The sequence below is a fragment of the Pecten maximus genome, chromosome 6 (genome assembly GCF_902652985.1).
Source record: "Pecten maximus chromosome 6, xPecMax1.1, whole genome shotgun sequence".
NCBI classification, from domain to species: Eukaryota; Metazoa; Mollusca; class Bivalvia; order Pectinida; family Pectinidae; genus Pecten; species Pecten maximus.
Genome location: NC_047020.1, coordinates 18543870 through 18566018, shown reverse-complemented (window position 1 = coordinate 18566018; position 22149 = coordinate 18543870). Strand labels below are relative to the sequence as shown.

The following is a 22149-nucleotide window of genomic DNA, read 5'->3' as shown; positions in this document are numbered from 1 at the left end:
GTAAGCTAATGGATAGAAATATTAGGGGTAATTGACCATTTTCAAATAAAAACACACAGATTACACTGAAATGCAGAAAAAAAATCCTTACAAAGAGTTTAATGTTTTGATACATCCCTTTGCCTCAATCGAGATAAACTTTGGGATGGAGTACAGACAGAACACATACACAACCATATCATCGAGGTTAATTATTATACAAAATTGATTATAACTTAATTGTGGTACATCCAATTGCATATAAATAATACAAATCAGCATTGAAAATGTTCATTTATACAATTCTCCAGCAGTATGTCAAAACAAATATATCACTTGATCTGATAATTTGACAAGCATTTGATGATATAAAATTTTGGAAAAAAAGTTTCATATTTTATATCCTGGATTTCTATAAGGATAAATAACCATTCTAAAAACTAAAATTTCAATTGAAAAGTTGTTAAAGACCGGTAAAACTATACACTTATAAATAGCCACACGAATAATAAAAGGCATACAAGTAAAATGTCCAGTTGGTATCTAAGAATCAACATTTAATTAGTTATTAAATAATTACATTTAAACTTTATATAAAGGTTTTATAAGACAGGGTAGGAAAGAACCTGGTCTGAAGCCCAGGGCCAGAAGATTTGTACTGTTAGAAAGCTAAAATTGGTAATTACTTATCCGAAATTCAAGTGCAAAATTTCTCATAATCTTTACCTCTTCCTTGGAGTAATTTGTGATGCTACTAAATTCAGTTTAGTTTGATCACTATCTTTCACCTTCTGTGCTTATTAACCAAACTTTCCCAAAGGACCAGTGACACAGATTTTTTACCTGCCCTGTAAGGAACATGTACCGGGGTAATTCAATAATGGTTTATATTTGCTAGATTTTTATACAACACTTTCATTGCTCCTGTTCTACAAAGTAAGCATATAAGTAAAACTACATACTGTACTCTATGTTCATGAGTAAAGATGTGACCTTGACTTTTGACTTGTCTGATTTATTTTCTACATTTTTTTGTACAGTCTTAATTTATAACCTTCAATGACCATGTAGTTTGATTTCTAATCACAATTAAACCTCTTTTGCACAGGAGATATTGTGAAATAAAAAAAACACCTAATGCCAGTACCAAATATAATTTAAAATCGTCTTCAGTATTAATTATCACACTAGGTATTTAACAGCTTTCTGCAGACATACACAAAAGCATTCATCATTCATCTAGAGATAAAAGTCTGAAATTAGAAAGGCTGTTGATATGTGGATTATTCAATAGGATGCTTATAATTTAATAGAGGTATCCAATAATACCAGTTACTGTAGTTAATATAAAAGATGGATCCGAACCGAAGTGGTGATTAAATTTCAAGCAGTTTTGGAGATATTTACTGGACTATCTGTTTCAATGGTAACCAAAGATATATCCAAACTGGAAATCTCTATAGCAGTAGACACTACTAGACCACTGGATAGATGTGTGTAGAAAGTTTTGCGGAGTTATCTTTAACTGTTTTGAGATATGCTTCAGAAATGCCTGCGAACAGATGGGACTTGTTTGTATATCCCTTGCCAACCTTTGTTGGGTGAATTAGCCGAAGTGAGGATGACCAGAGGCAAGTATACTACTCAACAAGACCATAATGGGCTTAAGACATTACCGGTACATTAATTCATCGTTTTATAATTCGCTAATTTCAATATTCAACCATCAATTTTGGATCTATCGGTGAAAGCCATTTTCATTGTGTGCATCCAACACAACCATAACAAAGAATGTCACTCTAGATTCATGTTCAATGTCATTCCTTTTTTGACTAGTACCTTTGAGAAGCGGGCACTAAAGCCTCATACTTTCCATGTGTGTAGCCAATTGGAAGTCAGTATTTTGTCATGTAATTTACCAATTATATGTATGGTACTTAAAACAGAAACACAATTTCTAAGGTGTCTGTGTACAACAATATGATTACACTTCTAGGTCGGATATATTCTTGACACTTCAGTAAATTTGTTCACTTCACCATAACATTTTATTGATATTACTGAACAATACAAAATCAATGAATCTGCAGACTTGTGTTAAATCTGTTTAATGAGTATTATGCTGCCTTATTCCATGTATATGTTAATCTGTGTTATCACTCTGAAAATCTATTGTAAATCATTTAATTTCTAAAAATACTTGTTTCTGTGAAAGCATTTCAAATGAATAATGTGCAAGGATTGTGTTAATGATAACAGCAAGATCAATCCACTGTTTGAAACGTCACTGAAATACACTGTTATGTGTATTTGAACTCTGCACGCTTATCAATTTGGCATATTACTCACAATTTTAACACAAATCTTGAAATTGAAGCAATTACACCATACACTCTTGACACCTTTGAGGATAGTTTACAGTAAGGTAGCATATATCCTTAAGTGTACCAGCACTACAACATCTACCGTACTCTCTAAACCAGGCACCATGGGACCACATACATTTACTAGTTTATACAGTTTAGTTTTGTACAATATGGACTCTTTATACTTTGCTATAGAAACCAATCATTTGGCTGGCTTATGATGCAAACATCCAGATTTCTGAGTACAGTTTAGACATCATGCTGTATAAAGATTAACTACATCGCCAACAGGATTTGTTATCAAATTCACATAATTATAAATCTATTTATGCAACAAAATACATATTAAAAACAAAAACTAATATTTACCTGAAATATGTAAATACCAAGTACATTATTGATGTAAACAATGACCATATTAGCATGCTTGTAAACTAGTACATCAAATATATTTACTGGCCTTAGTAAAAGCATGGAACTTATAAAACCAGGTTTGAGCATCCATAATAGTAATTTATCTAAAAATTGTTTAATCTGGTGTTCTACAAGTGATAATCTTACAGAGATTTTACACCGGGGAAGCACTATAAACCAGTCGACGATATGTCTGGGTCGTCAGTATCTGATCAGTTCCGTTGACTAGGGGGTTGGTAGAATGCCTGTGTAGGCTTGCCTTGTTCCGTTCGTGTTGGTCTTCGTCGGAACTCCATGCTGTTAATGTGGTTGTCATGGCCAAGTTGTCCTCCCTGTTGGTGGCCGCCATAGTCCGTATACTGCTGCTGGGGATGCTGTTGTTGTTGAGGTAGGTACTGACTGGGAGGCTGATAAATAGAAATAGAAAAAGTAGCATCAAAATACTTTAATCTATAAATGTTTCACATTGGTAGTTTAATTAAACTGTCAATCACTTACTATGGAATCTTGACTCAATTGGATATTGTGTATTTTGGCAACTTTCTGAAGACATTTCCCTCCTCATTTGTTTCTTAGATTTCTTTTCATGTTTTTTTCCAACAGCTGCCAGGGTATTGAATGTCAATACAATTACAGTCTTAAGACCCTGTCACACACAAACTTTTCTTGATGTTAGATATTGTCCTCAGTGAAATCCATATCAACATTGGAAATGTGATCATAATGTCAATCTTGAGGGGTGATACAATGAATTTTGTTTTAAGCCAAAATCTTTTCCATGTAATTAACCAAAACATCAGATTTATTACCCCGAGATATTTCTTCAATATAATCTTTCTTAGTATGCTGTTACATTCACCTAGGCAGTTTTCATACCTAAAACATTTCTTCAATATAATCTCGCCTAGCATGCTGTTACATTCACCTAGGCAGATTATAATGAAACAGTTTCTTCAGGTAAGTATAAATGTGGAGAGACTTCGGTGTAAACCAACCAGTATTAGATTTAAGGGTGATGTTTAGGTTATCACATTCTGTCATCTTCATCAGACAAAGAATCAGTGAAGCGTATCAGTACACTGAAGTGTTCAGTGTACAAGTTGTAAAGTCTTTTTGTGTACACTACAATATGTCTACTGAGGTGGAAAACTGTAGTGATTTGGTTACACTTTGTTTATAACTTGATTATAGACATATGAGGAAGCGTCATGGTGAAGGTTTGAAGCGTTGTGTATATCAGAGATGGTGAAGATTTGAAGCGTTGTGTATATCAGAGATGGTGAAGGTTTGAAACGTTGTGTATATCAGAGATGGTGAAGGTTTGAAGCGTTGTGTATATCAGAGATGGTGAAGGTTTGAAGCGTTGTGTATATCAGAGATGGTGAAGGTTTGAAGCGTTGTGTATATCAGAGATGGTGAAGATTTGAAGCGTTGTGTATATCAGAGATGGTGAAGGTTTGAAGCGTTGTGTATATCAGAGATGGTGAAGGTTTGAAGCGTTGTGTATATCAGAGATGGTGAAGGTTTGAAGCGTTGTGTATATCAGAGATGGTGAAGGTTTGGGCACAGTCTTTGAGAACACCACAAAGATGTAGAAACCCAAGAAGGCAGGGAGTTTACATGATCGAAATATAGACAGAGTAAATCAGTAAATCAGCAATCGACAGATCATGTGGCACAATAAAATCATGTTGTTGACTGGGAAAATTCTTCAGTGACTGACAGAGATGGCAACATTTTCAAGCAACAAGTGAAGGAAGGTACCTATATACGCGGCAGCGGCCAGTTCTAATTCAGGATGAGGGGATCCATAGATTCCCGCAAATCTAGGATCAGGTTATGAACAAAGCATAGCTGAATAGACTTTTACACTTTGTGTACCACTTTGTAGTGTAGACAAAAAGAACAATCCGATACATTCAACACCTCGATGTACCCATGCTTCAATGGTCATTTCCCTGATGAAGGTCATGACATAGTGTTACATGGAAATACATGTATGTCTTAGGGATATACTGTATGAGGAAAGTGGAGAACCCCGAGAAACACACGAGGTCAGGCAGGTGACCCTCCTTTCTTTTCCACAGTAGATCGGGGAATCAAACCCGGGTACCTAGCTGACAGATGAGTGTTACAACCGATTGATCACCACCTTATCATTCTAACTTTATTATAAGATTCAGTACATACCATGCTCAAGGGTTTTACATCAGTAAGGTTGACCTCCTCCTCATTTCCATATTCTGGAAACAACACAATACAGGTTGGCAGGTCTGGATACAGTGCTTGTATTACAGCTGGATAGAACTAGAAAAAATATCACAAACAAATAAAGTGTTACATTATTAAATATATAACAGACTCATACTGCAAGATACCAAGGACCATGGAAAGATAGGACAAATACCAAAACAAATAATGAGGACTGTGGAAAGATAGGACAAATACCACAACAAATAATGAGGACCACAGGACAAATACCACAACAAATAATGAGGACCGTGGAAAGATGGGACAAATACCACAACAAATAATGAGGACCGTGGAAAGATGGGACAAATACCACAACAAATAATGAGGACCATGGAAATAGAAGGACAAATACCACAACAAATAATGAGGACCGTGGAAAGATAGGACAAATACCACAACAAATAATGAGGACCGTGGAAAGATAGGACAAATACCACAACAAATAATGAGGACCGTGGAAAGATAGGACAAATACCACAACAAATAATGAGGACCGTGGAAAGATAGGACAAATACCACAACAAATAATGAGGACCGTGGAAAGACAGGACAAATACCACAACAAATAATGAGGACCGTGGAAAGACAGGACAAATACCACAACAAATAATGAGGACCATAGGACAAATACCACAACAAATAATGAGGACCATGGAAAGATGGGACAAATACCACAACAAATAATGAGGACCATGGAAAGATAGGACAAATACCACAACAAATAATGAGGACCATAGGACAAATACCACAACAAATAATGAGGACCATGGAAAGATAGGACAATTACCACAACAAATAATGAGGACCATGGAACGATAGGACAAATACCACAACAAATAATGAGGACCGTGGAAAGATAGGACAAATACCACAACAAATAATGAGGACCATGGAAAGATAGGACAAATACCACAACAAATAATGAGGACCATAGGACAAATACCACAACAAATAATGAGGACCATGGAAAGATAGGACAAATACCACAACAAATAATGAGGACCGTGGAAAGATAGGACAAATACCACAACAAATAATGAGGACCATGGAAAGATGGGACAAATACCACAACAAATAATGAGGACCGTGGAAAGATGGGACAAATACCACAACAAATAATGAGGACCATGGAAAGATGGGACAATTACCACAACAAATAATGAGGACCATGGAAAGTTGGGACAAATACCACAACAAATAATGAGGACCATGGAAAGATAGGACAAATACCACAACAAATAATGAGGACCATAGGACAAATACCACAACAAATAATGAGGACCATGGAAAGATAGGACAAATACCACAACAAATAATGAGGACCATGGAAAGATAGGACAAATACCACAACAAATAATGAGGACCATAGGACAAATACCACAACAAATAATGAGGACCATGGAAAGATAGGACAAATACCACAACAAATAATGAGGACCGTGGAAAGATGGGACAAATACCACAACAAATAATGAGGACCGTGGAAAGATGGGACAAATACCACAACAAATAATGAGGACCATAGGACAAATACCACAACAAATAATGAGGACCGTGGAAAGTTGGGACAAATACCACAACAAATAATGAGGACCATGTAAAGATAGGACAAATACCACAACAAATAATGAGGACCATGGAAAATAGGACAAATATATACCACAACACATAATGAGGATCCGGACTATGGACTCTATCAAACTACATTGTTACCTGTTACTTTTGCCTATGAAATTGACCGGATTAACATCACATGTGTTTATCATTCTGTTTCCTTTATGTACCAATTATTAACAAATTAAGATGATTTCAGTAATGGTTTATATTTCGTTGAAGGTGATGAATTAAGTTGGAATTGAGAATTTCAATATGAACGCCTTTGTAATGTTAAAGAGTAACTATTTTGGAGTAATTCTTGTTAATATCTTATATTAGACCTTTACATTTGTTATCTAACTGACCTTGTTATCTTCCCAGTATTTGGCCAGACAAGGGTCACCTTTCTTAAATGATGCCGTGGACGGGACAGGGAAATTCTGAAACAAACAAAATATGAATTACAAAGAATATGTATTGACATTAAACCATTTTTGTCATCTTTTCACAAAAACCTGAACTTCAAACTTCTACAACATTAACACTCATCAAAAGTGTGTTTTATAGTATATCTACACAATCTAAATGGTTTTAGTAGTACTAAAAAAAGTCATGACAGTTGGAGCTTTCATAAGTACGTACCTGTTGCTGGTTTTGATAATTTTTCTTATTTCCTCTCTGGTTTGTCGAATCGTTTGGTTGTCTCATTGGCTGTGTGTTTTGTGGCCCTTTACTGTATTCTTTGTTTCGTTTACTGTCTAAGTTCTGCTGGCCTGAATGTTGATCTTCCTGTCTGTACTGTTCAGAATGTGATCCACTATAATGTCTACTTTCACTTTGTGAATATTGCCTACTTTCATTTTGTGGACCACCATACTGCCGACTGTTATTTTGACCATAATGTCTGTTATCATTCCTTCCATATTGCCTACTGTCATTCTGTGATCCATATGCTTTATTTTCACCTTGTCCATATTGCTTGCTCCCATTTTGCCCTCCATATTGCCGATTATCATTTTGAGCACCGGACTGTGTATTGTAGTTCTGGGACGAGTTTGTCGGAGTATCCCTCCTGTTGTTGTTACCCTGTGACTTTACTGGATGGCTCTGTCGACTGGCGTCACCACTACTTCCACTGTTGCTGACTGTACCCCGTGAGTGATTGTTTCCCCCTCTATCCTCCACCCTAGAACTATTACTATTGTATTGTCTATTGTTGTAGTCATTTTGACTGCTGTTACCTGTTTGGTTGCCTGACTGATTGCCGTAACTTTGCTTTCCTCTGTCATTAGAAAAGTTGGACCTTGCAGATGTCTTTTCACTGTTTTGATTATCATGGGAGGAAGATTTCTGTGAGTTCTGACCTCTAGAGACAGAGGCTGGTCCTGTTTGGGGGTGAGTGTCTCTTCCACCGCGATAGTTTTTAGTTGGTGGATAACTGTCTCTATCATTTCCTTGATATTTTTTACCATAATCTGAATCACTGTTTCGACTGTTCTGATTGGTTGAGTACTGATTTTGTGACTTTGTGTATGAGGACGAGGAACTCTGGGAAGAATTTTTCTCTGTTTGTTGATTACTGCCTAAAAATAAAGAGAGATTTAATAATGACATAAAAATTTAAAATTCTACAGTATACTCAATGTATTGTTTTGAATAATGAATAGCTTCCGTTGCATTAGTGCATTTAATATCCAATGAATGAAAATTATTGATTTTTTAAATTCAAAAGCAGTGGAAATAAAAAAACATCCCCAAAAAAAAGTAGTTTACACAATAGTAAACAACAAAATGATTTCTTTAAAAAAATCCTCGGCAGACATATTACAGCCCATTAAATGATGATAAACTTTGATCTACATACATTTGAGTGAGGTGATATGATGTAACAGGACCCCTTTTATACAAAATTTTGAAGTTTGATACAAAACTCTTGTGTGCCCATTTAATGCTGTTATGTTGTTAAAATAGAATCATAAATTGTCAATTTCAATGTGAGTTTGGTTTGTATTGGCGATCCATATTCTTATACAGATACCTGTATGTAGCAGCTCCAAATTATGTCTAAAATTTGTTTACAAAGAAAGTCGACAGACATGCCAATTGATCAACAATATATATAGGAGATCCCACCACAGTGTAATCTTGCCTGCCGTTCATACATGTTAATGTAATTAATTCACTGCAATATGCTGCACATTAATTTGTGGGCTGTGATTACAATTTGTGTTCCTATAATAAAAGCAACACATATGCTCACGTATACCAAATCCCACTCATCAATAAAATAAAACTGTCTAGGGGTTCAAGAGATATCTTGTAAACCAGCTTTATATTTTGGAAGGTGGTCAAATGTGACCTTTGACCCTTGACCAGAATCTAGTCCGGTGTAGAAATTTGAATTTCATGCTGTGATGTTATGGCATGGATATGAACTCCATTATCAGTCCAGGATTCAAGAGATATCTTCACACAAGTTTTTCAATTTCAAAAGTGTTCAAGTAGGACCTTTTGACCTTAAACTTTGATCGATGACCACCAAAATCTAATCAGGTGTAGACCTTAATACAGTCAAACCTGCTCTAACGACCCCCTGTATATAACGACTGCCTGTCTATAACGACCGGTTTTAAGATTCCCCGTGAGATTTTACTATATAACGACCCTCTGTATAGCGACTACCTGTCTAATGTGGCTAACGACCGGTGATTTCGGGTCACTATGCGTGTCGGTATTACAATACAACTGTCACGTGCACAGGTGGCTTCATTTGACACGGTCAGTTAATTTTGTGATTACAACTAGGATACATCACTTCAATAACAAACACTGGTCATATCTATCAACAAGATTTACTCACATGAAAGCCAATAATGCCTTTCTTAATCGTAGCTGTCGGTACTAGCGTTTGTACTGCCGCCATCTTTAATTAGTCAATACTAATAAAAAGTCGTAAACTGACACAAATATCCGGATTTCAATTTGGGTCAGAAAAAAAAATATTTTGGTTTTAAGAAGTAAGACTATAACACAAAATAATTAGTAGTAACACAAATATAATTAATTTATTAATTATTGTGTATTCTTTTTCTTTATTTATGAAAGAAAGGGAGATAATTTGATAGATACATATAGCATTATTTCAGAACAAAATATTAAAAAAAAATTATCCATAAGACCATTTTGAGTTATATTTTGTGTTTGGGTCCACAAATCATTAAATATTAAACCCTTCAGATTTATAAAGTTTATGCATTTATTTAACTTCTGACTGGTCTTCTGAATGCCCTGTTCAATGACAATTTATTTATGGCAGGTTTAAGTAAATTGGTTGGTGCAATAATTTTGACCTGTCTATAAAGGCAGCCTGTCTATAGTGACCGTTTTTCTGTCTCCCCTTGGGCGGTCGCTATAGACAGGTTTGACTGTACCATGTTGGCGTGATATTATGGTGTGAATATCAGATAAAACTGTCCAGGGTTACATGATGTAAGCTTATCAAAGATGGATACATGGAAGTAAAGACAAAGTAATTACTATATATAAACCCCTTTACTAAGTGGGCAGTATAACTAGCAAAAGGCATGTAAGTTTAATGCAAAACAGGAAATTGTAAATAGTCATAGCTATTTCTTTAAGACTAAAACATTTGCAGGTTAATATTTATACATACAGTGTGTATATCTTTTTCAGAAAAAACAAACATTATGAAAACAAAACCTCTGTAAAGTTTTGATACTACATATATAAAAATTTCATTATTAAAAAGAAAGGAATCAGATATGAAATACACCAAGCTTAGATATCAACCTACTTTTGTCATTTGATGGTTTTATCTTGGTTTCTAAGAAGTCAAACAGAGTGGCAGGTCCCGAGGGCCGGCTAGACCCCGCATCTTCTCCAAACTCCTCCCTGTCCCGGCCACGCCCTCGACCCCCTAAGGAAGAATATTGTTATTTATTTAAAATCTAGGCACTTCCTCCTTTATTGCTTTTGTACAGAAATGAAATTATTCCACAGCTGTTTCCAGTAAAGAAAATGGAAAAAGAAATATATCCAGTTATAAGCCAGATAGATATTTAACATCACTTTATTTCTAGCATCTCATTTTTCAAATTAACTGCATTTTTGCATCACTTTTTCTGAAGTATTGACAGGATATACATACATGTCAATTACATATAAACTGTAAATGTGATCATATATATATATGTATGAATATGTTAGTTCTCACCTTTTGCATTTTCTCTCCTGTCGTCCCGTCTATCATCACGCCTATCGTCTCTCCTGTCATCTCGTCTATCGTTGCGTCTGTCATCTCTCCTATTGTCTTGTCGGTCCTCTCTAAAGTCTCTTTGTGGTCCCCGCCTGTCACCACGATCACTCATGGGCCGGTCTCTGAAGTTTCTCCTCCCACTCAGTAGCTGATTTATGGCCGATGTGACGTCATTGTCACTTTGTCGGAGTGCCCGACTGGCTTCTTCAGCTGTGAATCCCATCTCTACGATCCTAGATATTTCTCTGTCCATCCCTACCTGTAGTGGTTGGAATTATTTGGAAAATCATAATCCATTACTGGTTTAACATAATTTACTATTTATCAATTATATAATGAATTTGTTAATGTGGACATTGAATACATATCATATTGAAATTTGCTCACATTTTAATCGGACATTTCAATAATCTAAACTGCTTGTTAATTCACCTAATCAATTATTACCTACCAGTGCAAATAATAAATGGCATTTCTACAAACCAATTTTTCCTTAACTGCTAAGAATCATTCTTTAAATTTTTTTCTTGATTATAACAGATTACTTATGAGTAATAATGCTGACAAAGTTTAATTCAATACCTATGAGTAATACTGACAAAGTTTAATTCAATACCTATGAGTAATACTGACAAAGTTTAATTCAATACCTATGAGTAATACTGACAAAGTTTAATTCAATACCTATGAGTAATACTGACAAAGTTTAATTCAATACCTATGAGTAATACTGACAAAGTTTAATTCAATACCTATGAGTAATACTGACAAAGTTTAATTCAATACCTATGGGTGATGCTGACAAAGTTCAATTCAATATCTATGAGTAATGGGGGTGGTGGGGGACCCTTTTTTGAGTTACATGTAAAAATCAAATCTCTGTTAGTAACACTGTATACTAGAAACAAAAACATGTTTAGAACATAGTAATGATGTAAAACCACCCGACTGATACCATATCTTATCACAGAAGGATCTTATTAGCCTGTCCCCCCCCCCTCACTTCAAGTCAGAGGTTACGTGAGTTATTTTAAGGATAAATACAGTAACATGTCTACCCTTACCTGTTTTGTACCTCCACCAAATGTTTTGGGCTTGCTTTCTTCCTTGGCCTGCAGTGCTTCTGCTATGGTTGCCTTCCGCTGCTGCTCAAACTCAAGCTCCTCTGCTGTCTTCTCCTCTTTCTTAGTGGATTCAATGGACTTTAAAGTTATCTGCAAACATCCCAATCATGTTAACAATTAAGAAAATAATTTTCAGAAAGAACAGTCATCCATTCAAAATCTGAGGACTGTTCAATAGCGAAATGAACTTCTAGAAAGTAAATTTGAATTCGAAAAATGAAATAAGTTTTTTTTATTTTCAAATTAAACTTGCCTCTTTTATTGACTTGGACTGAACCCCTCCCATCTCTTATTCTCTGGCCAAAGGGGACGAATAATGGAGGCCCTCCTTCAGAGCCCACATTGGCTCTAGATTGTCCAGCCAGCATCTGGAGAATCAAACAAAACAATATCCTGTAATTTAAATATCCTGAACAAAGCAAACATTTCTTAAACAATAGACTCTAGATAAAGAGAACAAGCTTTTTTCCAAATATACATTATGTATTTATATTCACTTGTGTGAATTTACAATAAAATAAAAAATAAAAAGATTTGAATTTATAAATCAGCCAAATCAGGACATTTCACTTTAACAAAAGTATTAATAGTGTTTTATCACACATATAGATTGTCATGGGTGAAAGTACATAGTCGGTCATTCGGTCAAATCTGAATATTTAACCATGATAACGCAGGAAGGCATATGAAGCCTAGGGAAATAATTGGAGACCAGAGATCATGCTTATAAGGATGGTGTTCTTCTGTTCCTCATTCGATTCTTCCAGGTCTATCATCAAATTTAAACAACAATATATTCACAGATTATGTCTTCATCAAAATGTAATGAAATTCCTACTTTTGGTAGACTATTGAATTCCATAAAGAATGCTAGTGACCTTGAAAATTTATTAAAGCATTTACTCTGGACATTTAAAGGAGCATTCCATCATTGAAATGAGTTTATGTTATAGAAATAAAAGTAAACAGGAATCTTGTACTTTTCTCAACTGGTAAAAGTTAGATATAAACTTTACTGTCATTCAACACTCAAAGTCTGAAGATAACCAAAAGTTCTTAAAAATGGAAATTTTTGAAAATGAAACTTTGACCTGAAGTGCGAAAATTAATCACCACCAATGACTATCTATACGAGCATGCGAAGACAAGTTCACGAACAAAAAATAAATTGACAGACGCTGCTCCCTGAAGTAGCAATAAGCTAAGGGTCACAGAAATCGACCAAGAGTTGAACAAGGAATTTGTTTTACTCGACTCCACAGCCAGACAGGTTCGTAATGACATTATGCTCAAAGTTACACTTGCCACCTTGCTGACAAATCTACAGACATTAAAACTAAACATTACCTCATTGAACAACAATAAATGATTTTACAAGTATATTGTGTTTGTCTTATCTTGGTAATAAATCTATATCAATTTCCTTCTTTAACATGCATGCCACACATATTGTTTACATGACACATGTGTTTGTACCATGTGATGCTCATATTTTTGCGAGTTTAAGTTCATTTTTGTGAGTAATATTTTTAAGTTGTTGATATATTCTTAACTCATTTACTAGCTATACATGTTACAATACCATAATAAAATGGAAGAAAAGCAAGCTGTCATCGGGGTTTATCATCACAATAAAAAAATATGCACCTACATCACTTGCCATGCTGCGATCTGTTTATGGTGGTCTGTGGTGTCACATGATATCTAAATGAAGCGGAGGAGGCGTGATAGAATATTCCAGTACAGATGCACAGCGGCAGAGTTTTGCAGATTTTATGTACAAGTATGATATTCATTCCATCACAATTAGTCACAAATATGAGTAGAAGCTTCTTTCATTTATGAATCTTATACATTACTGTAAACTCATCTGTCTTTCGAATGAAGGAATGCCCCTTTATAAGGAAGCTTAGTGGCATCAATATTGATTCTCCTATATCTGCTTTAGATGTGCTACCAACCTTTTTTAGCTCCCAGTTCTCTGCTAGTTTGTTGACACGTCCCCCAACAAACACTGTGTTTTTGTTGGTTAGTAAGAGGAAGCCATTTTCCACCTCTACTGTACCCTTAATACAGATCTTGGTTCCTGGTGGTGTATCAAGCCTACAAACAAGGACATTTTATAATAGGGAATGTAAGGACAAGTCATACATATAATTCACATTTGTTTCAGATAAAAGATACAAAAACAATTTATCAACCTCTATACAGCAATAGTGACATGCTGTAAACTACATGGTGAGCTCACCCTATCCTATCCAGTCTCTGCATCTCAATAGCATTACAGTTCTGCTGTCCATCTGTCAGTGTCAGACGCAGCATACGTGGAGCTGTCTGAGATTCCTCATGTTCTTTTGGGGCCGAAATGTTGCGGATTTTCTGAATCTGAAGGACTCCTGGACCTTCCACCTAGGAGATAATTAAACAGGCTTAAGATCATCAGTTCAAATAAGAAAAAAAAGTCTGAAATAACTTTTTATAGTTTTTCTTATGCAAGTTATGGGACAATTTTAAATTATCATTAAGACACACATAGGGGAAAGTCTGAAATGAAATTTCAGCTAAAAATTCTGATGTCTGAATAAATAGATCATCAACACTTTTTCCTGTCATATTGACTAAGGGATTTTTCTCACATTCAAGGACAGAGACAACGAGATTTCCTATTTGCTTGATATCATGTTAACAATATCATACAGTGAGATGATGTCAACACTGTGTACATCACAGTACTAAAAGTTGTTAAAAGTTAAACAATCAATATCTCCCTTTGAGACCAGATAGGTGGATATTAACTGTCATAAGATTATTAGTTACAAGTCAAAGATTTAGCATGTCTCATGCAGCTAAACAGTCCCCTCTAGGCCATGGGTTGAATCTCTGTACTTCACCGCCAAAGACAGTGATTTTAATTTTGTTTTCAATTTCATAATAACAATTCCATCTCAGTAACAATACAGCACCATTTCTATTTTCATCTAGAGTGTTATTCCTACATCCTGATGGCAGGCTGAGAAAAGTCTTGCCTTGAGTTGTTTTATTACACTGAGCAATTTTGTTTTTCTGATTGAAATAGTTCATTCACCTAGATACAAAAATATGTACAGTAATTTCACAGCAAATTCAAAGGATCAACATGTATTGTCAAATACTTGTCATTTATTTAGGTCTAACAACAAAATAGATACATGTATGCATCGGTAGTTGATTTCTATGATAATTCAAAACAAATTGCCAATTAATAAATAATTTTTAGAAGTATGAGATTAGATATTTTGCAGTATTAACAGATCTAGACTATATGTACTTACATATTCACACTTCCCTCGGTTCACCTCATCTGGTAGCCACTTCTCACCAATCTCACGTAAGTCAGTCTGATGGCGGAAAACATTACCATGAAATTGTGAATACGAAGTTTCAAAAAAATAAATGAAAATTTACATTTTTTGTTGCAACTGAAATACATGCAATAGCAATCTTCTCAAGAACTTATTTGCATTCCTCACAAATGTTACATCAAGCAATATAAAGTCGCAATAACTTAAATTTATTGGAAAGGTTTTTTTCACATCCATGTAGAATGCTTTCACTCTGGACAATAGTTTACTTCTCCATTAAAGATCTATGTTTTTTTCTGAGCTGTTGACTAAACATGTAATGAGAGCATTTTATTCTATAAGTCATGAACTTAATTACAATTGATAATCATAATAATGTAATTTCTTAAAAGATGGAATCCTCTTAAAAACTTTTCAAAAACCAATGTTTTTTGGGGAACCTTTGACTTACTTGGTTTAAGTCAAGAAAAATAACTTACAGTTTTAGCCACTTCTATTACTTTATCTGCAGACACATTTCCATCTGATGGCGAACAAAACGTTAATCCTTCTGCTGTCAAATTCCTAGAATTGAAGATAAACAAATTACATTAAGATTTTTTGTTCTCAATATAAAATTAAATAATGGCTCTGTTAAATATAATGTTAAATATAACTACATGTACTGAAATTTAAAAAACACATATATATCAAACAAGACTGAGACTATTGTTGTTAAAGAGGACAGTATAACGTCACCCTGTTAACTCAGTCTAGAGGAAATTTCTCTTTCGCCTTAGGCTAATGCCTTTGGAAGAAATGTCTGCTGCGAGAGGTTTGTTTGAGGCCCAGCATGGGCAGGTTATATTTCATTATTCCTTTCTATTACAGATTTGGTGCCGTTGACCACTCAGTGAAAGCTATAGGAGATTAAGGGGCTTCATTGAAGCTAAAGAATCTGCATGGATTGCAGCTGTCTTTAGGGCAAAGACTTAAGGTTGTGAAGGAGGAATTTGTGTAAAAGTGGAGAGTATAAGGTCACCTACTAACTCAGTCTAGCAGCAATTTCCCTTTAGCCTAGTGGTAGAATGGCAGCTCGTATGCCGAGATGTTGCTAGTTTGAGGCCCAGTGCTAGCAGGGTATTTTCTATAACTCCATTCTAAAATAGCTTTAATTTGGTGCTGTTGACTACTTAAAGTGAAAGCTATAGGAGATTGACAGGCATTCTTAGAGCTTAATAATCTGGATTGTGGTTGTCTTTGGGGGAAAAGATTTTGTGAAAGAGGGAGTAGTGTGAAAACAGAGAGTATAAGGTCATCCTACTAGCTCAACTAGTGGGATTTCCCTTTAGCCTAGTGGTAGGATGTCTGCTCTGATTGAGAGGTTGCTAGTTTGACTCTGGCCTAGCACAGGCAGGTCAATCATCTTTCATTAATCCTTCAGATTACAACACTGAAGTAAAAAAAATGGTTAAAACTAAAAAGGTTAAAGGAACATCAATCTTATTTATGGTCATATGGCTTCATGTGAATTTAATAAATCAGTCACCTGCCTGATTTTCAATTGGGGAGAATGAAGTGGGGGTGGGGGGTTCAATTTATTGTGTGATATGAAGTTGGAAGCTTTGGGTTGCTGGTTTGATCACTTGTGGAACACGGACATATTTATATGTTCCTGGGTGCAACGAATCACAACACCTTAATTTTCTGGTCAATCTATGGTTGGTATCGCTATAATCTTGGCGGCTAGACGTATTTGACTTTGGTAGCTTTATTCCAAAGGAAAAAATGAAGTATACTTTGGCCTGGCCACCTCTCCAAAAAGTTTCATTCATCCATCCGTTGAAGTATACTTTGGCCTGGCCACCTCTCCAAAAAGTTTCATTCATCCATCCGTAACGTCACTCACACCGTGCAGAATCATTTTCTGTTACCTTAATACTCATAGAATTATGCGGACTCCAAAATGGAACCTCTAGTTTACTAAATAAACTATTCCAATGCCTCTTCTTACGAAAATTACTGTGATGATCTTAGTCTTAGTGATTTCAATACCTCTGCTTTGAATGAAACTCGGAAACTAGACATTACCCTTTCCTGTATTATATACAGTATACATTTTCAGTTACCGAATGGTTCTGGTTTGTGATATATTTTAACAGTGCCAGTCAGTGTGTGACAAGTGGATATGACAGTCTCTGAATCTTGGGGTCTGAATCTTTGGAGCTAATGTTCATGGTACATTAAGATTCTAGTCTACATCATGTGTGGAAGTTATAAAAAATCTGCCGTGGTATTATTTCCTTAAGAAGGTTCTATAAAACTAACGCCTCGGTAAATTTCGTTGGTCCCAAAGAGCACCACTGAAACAAAAACGGTTATTCGTTTGTGGATATTTCATAAACACATAAAATATCTACACACCATCCCTTTGATCTCACGGCAGACTCCGCCATCTTCAATACACGTCGAAAACAGTAAAATCATTTTTGATTGGTTGATTGGAAAAGTTGGGAAATCCCTTTGGGTCGTGTCTATTTTGAGCATGAGTTAACGAAAGAAATTCAATTCCGTTTACCTTCAAAATATATTGTATTTATTAGGAAGGCAAATATGATATTTTACTCAATAAAATTTCGAAACTACCATAAATTGTACACAGGAGGGTTTCCTCTGGTTAAATATGTAACAAGTCACGTGATTGGTTAATTTTTGGGTGTATTGTCAAAATGGCGCAGAGAATGACTAACTTTAGGAAGAAGAACGGTGCCAACATCATATCCTCTGCGATTCTATAATTAGCAAGAGCGACCCACGTGTTACAGCAGAGTATATAAACCAGAAATTTATCATATATTTAGTTACGTTGTCAAGGTCAAATTTAGATTGCCGTTTCTATTGAAATCGACAGATGGCAATATCCATTTCTCATGTGCAAAATTTGGTTCATTCATTGCTATTTTCACTGTTGACATCCTAGTTCTGCTGTTGTCAGTGCATATGTTCACTGCTGAGTGTGCTTGTGTTATCTCAGCGAAAGCATGTGATTGTAAACGACTTCATTTGTATCCTGGTGACTGGAGTAAATGACATAGTTTTAAAACCGTGTCTAATAGTATTTTCCGGATGTGTGTCACAAACTGAACTGAAGCATGGATAAGAAAGAAAGAGATAAGCGAGGCAGCTTTGTAAGTATTATCTTCCGCAGTACATCCGTACATAGTATTAGCTGTTCAGTTGGCCTTGTACTACACCACACTGGGTTACACACTGGATATCCTAGATCTACGTGGTATGACACTCTTGTCATAGTGTCACAGTTTACATCATACATGGGGATATGACTCCTCTATTGGGTTTTAATGGAATTAGATCCGTGTCTCAAATGATTGGTTAAGTTTATGTCCTGTTAATTTGTTGTCTTTTCCAGTGCATGTTACATTTATTAATGAAGATGGCGACACTGGATTTGGCGAATTAGCTATGGACTTGTGTTATTTATAGTTACAGTGTTATTTAGTTACATTACATTCGGAATGTAACTAAATTGTAATATGTGTAGAAACTTTCATTTGGAGTTTATAAGCTATTAAAGTTTCACCAAGGTTTCGACCTTATTATATCTTATCTGGAATTGATATTTCAAATTTGTGCCATATAGTGATAAGGTTTTTCATAGAAGGACAAATCATTTACTATCATGCAGCGTGGTAGGGAGTCTAAAAAGTCAAAGTTGAAACCCAAGGTGAGTATGTGCTGAAATTCCTAATAATACCTGAAATGTTGCATGGTAGGCTGCAGTAAAACTATCACATGTTTTAATTTCTTAACTGGCATGTTCATATCTAGGTATCTAGTTGAATAGCATATATCTATAGCAATTTAAAGAGTCACCTAATCCTGACTTGAACCAGATACTTTTAGTTTAGAATCAGGATCTAAAGTTAAAAGTAATAAAGTATTTATATATTTTTGACATGTCATCTCTTCAAGCTGTATGTTTGGTCATGCAGCACTGTAGGCAGTATATATTGTTTTATTTTCACATCCAGCTGCATTTCAATACAAAATGTTCTAAGATACTGGCATTTTTTTTATTAAGAGCCCAGCTACATCACAATTTTTTCATAATGTTAATTATAACATGATTTTGGACATTTCCTGTTTGTTGATTTCATGCAAAATGTTAAAGTAAAATTTGAAGAGATATTTTATATGGCCAATGGCTGAAGAATCAGCATTATGATCTTGGAAATAGCTATAGGTATCCTCAAACATACATAACGCCATGCCTCAATCTTATTAATCATCCATTGCCCTACTCTGAGGGTCAGAAATGATAATTCTTACCCCCATCCAGTGGCTGCCAGGATATGTATCCTATGTACCGTGCAAGTTATGATATTGTATTTTGATTACTACCTGAAAATGACAGAAGACTATAGCTATCTGTCATATGTAGACAGCATGTGCATATTATATCTGTGTATGTGGAACCTGGCGACAGTCCTTAAGTCCACCTGAAGTGTGTAAAGGTCACCTAGTCCTGTTCCTGTTCCCAATCTAACCCAAGTTATTGTATGTGAACCAATTCAATATAAAGGCAATTTGATTTGTGCACACAAATAAATTCTGTATGACAATGAGCCTAGTAATTTATTTGATCTGATTTTGATTTAAATATATTTTATTTGCAAATACAAATGGGATCAGAAACAAGTTTAAAATTATTAATGTCATTAGTTTGTCTATTTTACATACTAAGTATTAAAATGTTACGTACATGTATTAATCTGATGCCAATTGCATGTTAATTAGTTCTAAAAGAACTTGCAGTATGTAGAGCTCAATGAAAACCCCTTAGAATACTTCAGCTATACAGGTAAGGAACTAGTAAGGAGAACATGATATCCAGTTATTCTATCCATATATTTTATGTAATAAAAGTTTACCATCACACCTCCACATATTTACTAATATCTACCTGTATTAACAAAGTATTTTAATAGATGTTCTGGTTGATTATGATTTCAGCTTGATAAAGTAGGAGGGACATTCCGACTTGGTGGCAAGGACAAAACCAAGAGCAAATCTAGTACATATTCAGGTCGACTGCCATCAACAAATGAGTCTGAAGACACAAATGGAGCCCAATATGGCTTCGGTCCTCAACAGGATGGAATCAGCACACTGTCTGATAAAGAGGTCACAGAGAAGTTTGAGCAAATGCTGGTAAGTAATACTAGGACAACTAAAGTAATATATTTGCTGAATGTGTGAACACCTTTCCTGGGGTACAGAATATAAACAGTGATGCTACCTAAACCAACTCTTCTTTATCATGAGTTTGTGGACAAACAGAAATGTTTAGGAAGCCAGATACTTATGTTTATAGTTTCAGTGGGACAAGCATTTTTAGGTCTCGCTATATTTTAAAAATGATGCTCTGGAGAGGCCTTTAAGTAGCTGCTTGCTTTTAACCAGTATTTACAGATCTTGAAACTATTTTACATATTTCACAATACACATTTATTTAAATGATCTGTGTGATATACAGATAGTATCTTATTTATCAGCATTTAGCAGGATGCAGAAACAAGTTCAGATAGTAGAAAACAAGAACAATACAAAAACATGTGAATACAATTACCATAATGTTGTTGTGATGAAGAGCCCCTGGTTAGGCTGTCTGTATAAATCATGATAAAAAGTAACATAATTATTCACAATCCAGGTTAATCTAGCAATGCTCATTTTAGACAACAGTGTATCAGACAACCTCATTGTTTAACTTTGAAGTTTTGTTTCCATTATTGGATTTTTTGGGTTTCTCTTTTGCTCCTCTGGACTGTTTACAGCCACCACGTATTGTATCAGTTAATAAACTGGCTGGAACAGACAAAGAGCTTGTGTAAATGTATCTTATGTAACAGCCACATAGCAGTGTTTTTGTGTTTAAATCTCTATATTTTGTATTTGTTTGCAAACTCTGTAAGCAAAATTGAAACGGAATAAGACGTGTGATATTAGAGCTTCAGGAAGATTATTTATCTCTATAACTGGCTGAATCTTTGTGAGTCCTGGGCCCCAAAGTCTGTGTCTGATTCTCAAAGTACCTAAAGTGTCTTTAATTCCTGAGTCTGAAATTGTTAACATCTTGGGTCTAGGAGGTCATGTATTGTACTGGTTTTATTCGGTATGGTTCTATTAAGAGCTGCCTGAATTGTAGGTCTGACTCTTTGAATAACTGTTGGTATTCTAAGTGTCTGGAATACCAGCTACTGATTCCATACAATCACTGTGAGTTAGTAACCAGATTAACCCATGCCTTTGACATAGTAGAGTATAGCAACCATGTTTTCAGTAGATATACATGGTTGGTTTACAACAAAAAAAACAGTTACTACTAAAGCGGAGATCATTGTATACAATCATACACTAGATAGTGGATTATAACTACAGTTGTTTAAATTTTAGGTTCCACCTCATTATAGTTGATTCATTGATGACATTTCTTCTTGGGAGTTTTACACAATTTATTTTCTAACTTGAACACCTGAAATGGTCTCAGTAAAGATAGGGTCATGGCATCCAATCCCAACACTGACCTTTTAATGTCCTTTTGCCCGACATTCAATGCTGTCCTGGGTTTTTGTTTTTGTTTTTGTTTTTTTTTGTTATATCCGGTAATCTACCTGGAGGAAAGATGAAAGAGATCTTTTTTGTAATTTATTGATTGTGTGCATCTGATGTATGTGTGTTGCTGTGTAGTACCTTTAGTAGACAGTGGGTACTGTTGTCTGATGATTATTGATTAGATG

The 22149-nt window shown here is 35.1% G+C and overlaps 2 protein-coding genes across 7 annotated transcripts in view; one reads left to right on the top strand and one right to left on the bottom strand.

Moving 5' to 3' along the window:
• Positions 1 to 71: 71 nt before the first annotated feature.
• Positions 72 to 17805, bottom strand: LOC117329138 (tudor domain-containing protein 3-like). The gene is made up of 13 exons (XM_033886887.1): positions 17753 to 17805; positions 15829 to 15913; positions 15320 to 15385; positions 14257 to 14417; positions 13970 to 14111; positions 12281 to 12376; positions 11949 to 12098; positions 10843 to 11143; positions 10423 to 10545; positions 7251 to 8191; positions 6974 to 7048; positions 4950 to 5066; positions 72 to 3166 (listed from the first exon to the last, which is right to left on the bottom strand). The coding sequence occupies exons 1-13, from the start codon at positions 17782 to 17784 to the stop codon at positions 2972 to 2974; spliced, it is 2484 nt and encodes an 827-aa protein (XP_033742778.1). The 5' UTR covers positions 17785 to 17805; the 3' UTR covers positions 72 to 2971.
• A 245-nt stretch (positions 17806 to 18050) lies between these two features.
• LOC117329135 (protein diaphanous homolog 2-like) overlaps positions 18051 to 22149 on the top strand; it is an 81233-nt gene continuing 77134 nt past the window's right edge. For 2 of the 6 annotated variants that reach the window (XM_033886886.1, XM_033886882.1), the window contains exons 1-2: positions 18051 to 18516; positions 20363 to 20560. In XM_033886886.1, the coding sequence (XP_033742777.1) occupies positions 18481 to 18516; positions 20363 to 20560 (234 nt within the window). In that variant the 5' untranslated portion in view covers positions 18051 to 18480. Of the gene's footprint in view, positions 18517 to 18605; positions 19074 to 20362; positions 20561 to 22149 lie in introns of those variants that run through there. The other 4 variants (XM_033886884.1, XM_033886885.1, XM_033886881.1 and 1 more) reach the window with 4 other exon arrangements.